Here is a 6000-nt window from a genome sequence, read left to right on the forward strand (position 1 = left end):
GCCTTTTTTGTTGACTTCATGGCTCATTGTAGCATTTGGGGCTATAATAGGATGCCTAGACCTGTTTTTATTTTTTTTCGCCCTGTCGCTTCATTTTTTTCTGAAAAAATCCGAGAACCATTAAATTAAATTGGTGTGGCCTTACATTAGAGTCATTTAGATAATGTCTGCCAAGTGAGGGAGGAACTTCCGTGTTCCCAACACTTGACCTTGCCTAATAAGGTCACAGTCTGCGCCCATATAAGGTAATAATGAGATTATAGTGGGAAGGTTACATCATGGTCGGTTTCCGCTGGTTGTTTCAGGTTTAATGTGATTTCCTTTCACTTAGCAAGTGCTTGGCTCACTGTCAGCTGAATTTTTTATCTCTGAATCAATGAAAACACCATTAACTTCCTGCAGTTGTGGTTGGTACGTTTTGTTCCCAAGGGTACAATAGAGTGTTTTTGCTCCCAAGGGCACAGTGTGCCTGAAGGTGCATTTGCACATGCACAGCGTCAGTGTTCCTGAATACTTGCACGTAGACACATTATGGGGTTTTTCATTCATACCTTGTACACTTCAGAAGCTTTATGCATTTGAGAAATATTCTTGCATATATGTGTTTTTTTTGTCACATTTCCTGCAACAGTAGACATCGTAACTGTAGTTTAATACAATAAAAATTATCAATACTCAATGAAATATTTCCTTATGCCTAATTTCATAAGTATTTCTGAACATTTGCACATACTGTAGCAACTTACATTTGCAGCACCACATTGTACTTGTCTCTGTTCAGATATTAATTAAACTGTTCAGCAACTCAAATAGTTGGAGGACAGTTTCAAGTTTAAGTTTATATCTCACCAACTCAGTGATGAACTTCCATGCTAACAAAAAAAACTGTTCTGTGTTTCCCCATGTAGATCTGGGTCCAGACATGAAGTCATTCTCAGACAGCATGCAGCCTTTAGACTATCACGAGCTCCTGTTGGATGAAGACAAGGACCTGATTTATATCGGTGCCAGGGGTCGGGTCTTCGTACGGCAGCTCAGCACCCTCGGACAGCCGCAACAGTCTGATATTGTAAGGAACATCAAACTTAGAGATAGATGAGGATTTGAAATGTATGTTCAACAGCCAATACAGCCTGATATTGCAAGGAACTTAGATCAGGTTCACATACAGGCAAAAGTCTGGTGCACTTATGCAAGCATACAAAAATCTGTCAAATTTTTTCTGCCACTACAGCCTAAATATCGTAAGGAGCGTCAAACTTTGTGAATATGCAAAGGAGAAAATAATTCTTCTATTATAAAATGATTAAAAAATTCAAGTTCAGTGTGAAGCAAAATCCAAAAGTGATGCAACATCTGCTCCTAATAACAAAAGAGCCTGTTCTCCCATCTGATAACATTAGCCATGGCAGACAGGGAGTCATCATTACTTCTGACATATGGCCTCTAACTATTACTGTTGACATCCTGCACCAATCATTACCAGGCATGTCATTAGTGCTGCTAGAGCTCTTTTGACAGGTTTAACTTTTGGTAAGTACAAGCAGCTTTACAACTTCACCTGATGTACAAATTGTGTCATATGTACATATACTGACACAGGCAGAAACAATAATTTAGTAATAGTACAAGTCATGTATGTATAGCGCAACCATGACATAGTCCATATACCCATTGTCAAAAGGTAGAGTTGTGCATTAGAGTTGACACTTGCCAGCACCATTGTTTACTGGTCCTGTCAACTCCAAGCCCCAGGGTTTGGTGACTTGCCAACTGAGAGGGGCCCAGCAGGGTTTCTCTCCCAGATTTCTGTTATGAGAAATTTTTAGTATGTACAGGGGTAGTGTTTTGGGTGTTCTTGAATGTGTTTTGGGTGTGTTTGTGTTTTTGGGTGTGTTTGTGTTTTTGGGTGTGTTTGTGTGTCTGTTTGTCTATGTGTGTGTGTGTGTGTGTCTGTGTCTGTGTGTTTGCACATTGGTGGGAGGATTCTCTAACCACAGACCACTAATACAGTCCGACACAGGAAGTTACCTGTCACACCTTATCTTTGCACATCTAACTGGAAGCATTGTTTAAAGATTACTAGAATCTAATGAGGATACCCCTAGAATTCTTAGTACATGCACATAAGTTACAAGTTCCTCTACTTTATTATAGTTCTAGGAAAAGGCAATGTTTTAAACACCTCAATCCTGGAATTTCTCACAGCCTTTTTAGAAAGATACCAGCTGCTTTTACTTAAGTCCTTCTGGTTGTTTTTAGCAGCAAGAGTTGTGTTATCTTCACAGGGCTTTGCCATAGACATAACTTCCAGAGACTGTAGATAACTGCCTATACATTTGTAGGGGTCAAAACAACAGGGTCAAGGCTGGAAGTCTATTCTGGGGAATAGGTGAACAGGTAAACATAACCTCAAAATGCACTTTGGGTGCACAACATGTTAAGCTTGGAAAAATTGCAGTGAACCCAAATTTGATTAAAAATTATCAACGTACAATATAATGTAAGTAATACAACAATTTCAATGGTTTTCACATTTTCCTCTGATACAAATGTATGTCCAAATATACTATACACAAGTGTTCAATTGGAGTACAAATGTACCTTTTCATACATGTATATCTTTGTGTACCCACAGTCAAAAATTAGATCAACTTCTCCAATCTCGGATGTGCAACGTGCGGGACATTTGTAACAGAATATGGATGACTTTTAAGTTTTATCAATATCAGTTAAAAGATTTTTAAGTTTCTTTTTTTTTTTTTGCACATACAGCAAGAGTCCCTCCAGTGGGAATCCAGTGAGGAAGACAAGGACCTTTGTGGGTTTAAGGGGAAAGACAAGGAGGTAAGTCAAAACTGCTAAACTGCCTTTAGACCTATAAGTAGTAAAATAACATTGTACAGTGACTAAGGTACAAGCTGCATAAGACCGGACTGTAAGGTGTGATCCACTCGCACCAGGTTGGACCCTTACTTTTTCAAAAAGTGTGGTTGGATCTTTAACATGCTCAAGAGGTGGCTCTCCTTATAAACCTTTTTTTTAACAGGATGTCCTATCCTAGAGGATGTCCCTAACCAAAGCTAGCTATTCATTTTCACCTGACTTGGGTGATCCCCCAACTCAAGTGAAAATGAGTGGAAATAGATGCATAGGTGTAAAGTGAAGAAGTAGGTGTAAAGTGCCCTTCCCAGGGGCATAAAATTGGTGCTTGCTATAGGGATACAAACCTAGAACCGTTCGATTCTTATGACCACCATGCCACCTAATTGCATGGACAACAACAACCTACATGAATAATGACGTGGAAATGTACAGAGTAAATGGCACAGTATAGATTATGTGGTGCCTAATGGATAGTCCTGTATTTATGGAGGCCTCTAGTTATAAATCAGTGTGTTGAATAATACATACTAATTGACTGTGACTACTGTAAAGGTTTTTTATTGAATTGTGGCTGAAGGATGGGGTATCAGGAATGAATGCCTTGTGTTGATGCTCCTGGAAATGTAAAAATGCTAGAGATTTTTCTCATTTTGCATGCTGTAGCCTTTTATTCAAGTACATTTCCATTAAACCTTTTTTTCAACACCTTAGGCTTAACTAAAGGGCATATTGCGTATCGGACAGAATAAACGAAGATTCATATCCCTACTGATATATCTTAAGCTTTGCTGAATGGTTTCTCTAAAGTATTCATGAGAAAAGAAGACCCCAGCTGCAAGGGCCATCACTGTACCTGGTGTATATTGATGTTATTTAGGATTGGATGGAGACAGAAGGCTTCTGCCTTTGAACCATTCTTAATGAGAAATGCAGATGACACTCTCAGATACACTGATTGATTCTGCATTGCTAATATGTATATAACCAATACATCATAGACATGTCTGGTACCTACATGTACCAAAATATTGTTGAATACTATAAGCACATTTGTATCAAGTGATTTCTATACAGACCAGCTCAAGTGACCACCTCTACATAAGGACCACCTGCAAAATGTGACCACCTTTTGGTGGTCTCAGTTAAATTTTTCCCCTTGACACCAGCATTTAACAATGTAAATTGTCCATATACTATATAGAGTCAGTTTTTCTTGGTCCCCTTGAGCAGTTTTGACTGTATACTTTTCAGTTGTACCACAAAAGTCTTTGACGCGAAATCAACACATTGTAGATATTCACACAATTTCTGTCCCTCCTTTTGCAGAAAGAGTGTCACAACTTTATCCGAGTCCTGCAGTTTGCTGGGCAGGATTCTCTCTTTGTCTGTGGGACCAACGCATTCGACCCCAAGTGTGCCTACGTACCAGTAAGTCCAATTTTTTACTGTCATAGTTTTCACAAGAATAAAATACACTGTAACATTTTTGTACTAGTGATTTTTTAAACATCATCCATTGTGCAATACTATACCTTGACCGGTACTACTAGCTGACTGCTGCCAACCCCTGTGGCAGGGACAACAGCAGCAGAATAATCAAATCCTGGATAGTGAGTGTGAGTGAGTGATTGTAAATGTACATTCAATTTAGTAATATCACATTAACATTTTGAGGCAGCAGAATAGAGCAGAAGTAGCCTGGTTACCAAACCTGTCTTAGGAAAATTGCTGAGAGAACAAAAAAAGAGTCCGCAGCTAAAATAGGTTTGGTAACCAGGCAAGAGCAGTAGACTAGTATGAGATGAAAAATGTTCAGTTCAGTTCAGGTCATCCTCTTTTGAGGTGCCATTCATAATGTCTCTCCACGTGACTCTGTCGCGCATGGCGGACAGAAGTTCCTCATCCCGTAGGCCAACCTCTTCCTCGATCAGTTTCTTTAGCGTCAGGCACGGACGTCCCCTCCTTCTCTTTACATCTGGTTGCCAGAGAAGCACTTTTGCGGCCATCTCTTCGTGGCGTACCACATGACCGGCAAGGGCCAGTCGTCTGTTCTGAATGGTCTGGGTAATCAGGGGTGTTGTAGAGTTCTTTATTACTCATGCGGCTCTGCCATGGAACATTCAGCACGCACCGAAGCAGGCGCGTGTAGTTACCATTCAGTTTCTTGGACAAGGCTTTAAAAAATGTTTGTATGTTTTTTTCAGCGTAATCTGGCTATTACTGTTGATGAACTACGTAGCAGAAGCGCCGAAGGAAACAGCATCTGTCCATTCGACCCCAAGCAAAGAGCAACGGCTACATTTGTTGGTATGCAAACAAACACCTCTAAGTTATAAGGCCACACCAATTTAATTTCTTGGTTAACAGATTTTTCTAAGAAAAATAATGGAGCGGGCGGGCGAAAAAAAAAATAAAAATAAAAACAGGCCTAGGCATCATATTATGGCCCAAAATAGTACGATAGGAGCCATGAAGTCAACACACCAGGCTGTTTCAAAATTTAAACAATGAATTTTGAACTTTTAATGATACCACTGCATTGAAAGATGGAATAACTGTAACAACTAGGATGAAAAGGACTGTTTTCAACTGTTCAGGGCAAAATATGAGCAAGTTGCAGTTGATTCTGAAATTTTATTTTTATTTGCAAATCAGAAAAAAATGAAGCGGCGAATCCGTTAACCAAGAAATTAAATTGGTGTGGCCTAAGGCAGCATTTGTTTCTGATACCACCATAACGTTCAATGGTGCATATACCATGTCAGAAGAAGCTCTTATTTGTGACATACAACTCATAGTGGGAGACATTTGAAGCATGAGAATTGAAGTCACGCATGTACATGTATATAATGTGACCACCAATTACTCTACTATTAAACATTTGTATTGTAGTCTAGCATTGACTTTATGTGATCAATCTTTCAAATTGATCCAAAGTTCCAATCTGTTGTTAAAGAACTTCATTAGTAGAATGTGTCATCATTGCCAAGTGCAGGTAAAATTGGAGCCGTGCAGGTATTTCTCATGACACACCTGCACCTAACCAGTCCATGTATTGGGTTTATATATACAAATGTATGTGGGTTTTTATTTGCTGTATTGACTGTTCCCACC

The 6000-nt window shown here is 39.3% G+C and overlaps 1 protein-coding gene across 1 annotated transcript in view; it reads left to right on the plus strand.

The window, feature by feature from the left end:
* Positions 1–6000, plus strand: part of LOC109482228 (semaphorin-3C-like) — a 37643-nt gene that overhangs the window by 18045 nt on the left and 13598 nt on the right. The window contains exons 3-6 of the mRNA XM_019784921.1: positions 909–1069; positions 2776–2847; positions 4213–4314; positions 5091–5189. Coding sequence (XP_019640480.1) covers positions 909–1069; positions 2776–2847; positions 4213–4314; positions 5091–5189 — 434 coding nt within the window. The remainder of the gene's footprint in view (positions 1–908; positions 1070–2775; positions 2848–4212; positions 4315–5090; positions 5190–6000) is intronic.

This window comes from Branchiostoma belcheri, unplaced genomic scaffold (genome assembly GCF_001625305.1).
Source record: "Branchiostoma belcheri isolate BF01 breed outbred unplaced genomic scaffold, Haploidv18h27 scaffold6, whole genome shotgun sequence".
In the NCBI taxonomy this organism is placed as follows: Eukaryota; Metazoa; Chordata; class Leptocardii; order Amphioxiformes; family Branchiostomatidae; genus Branchiostoma; species Branchiostoma belcheri.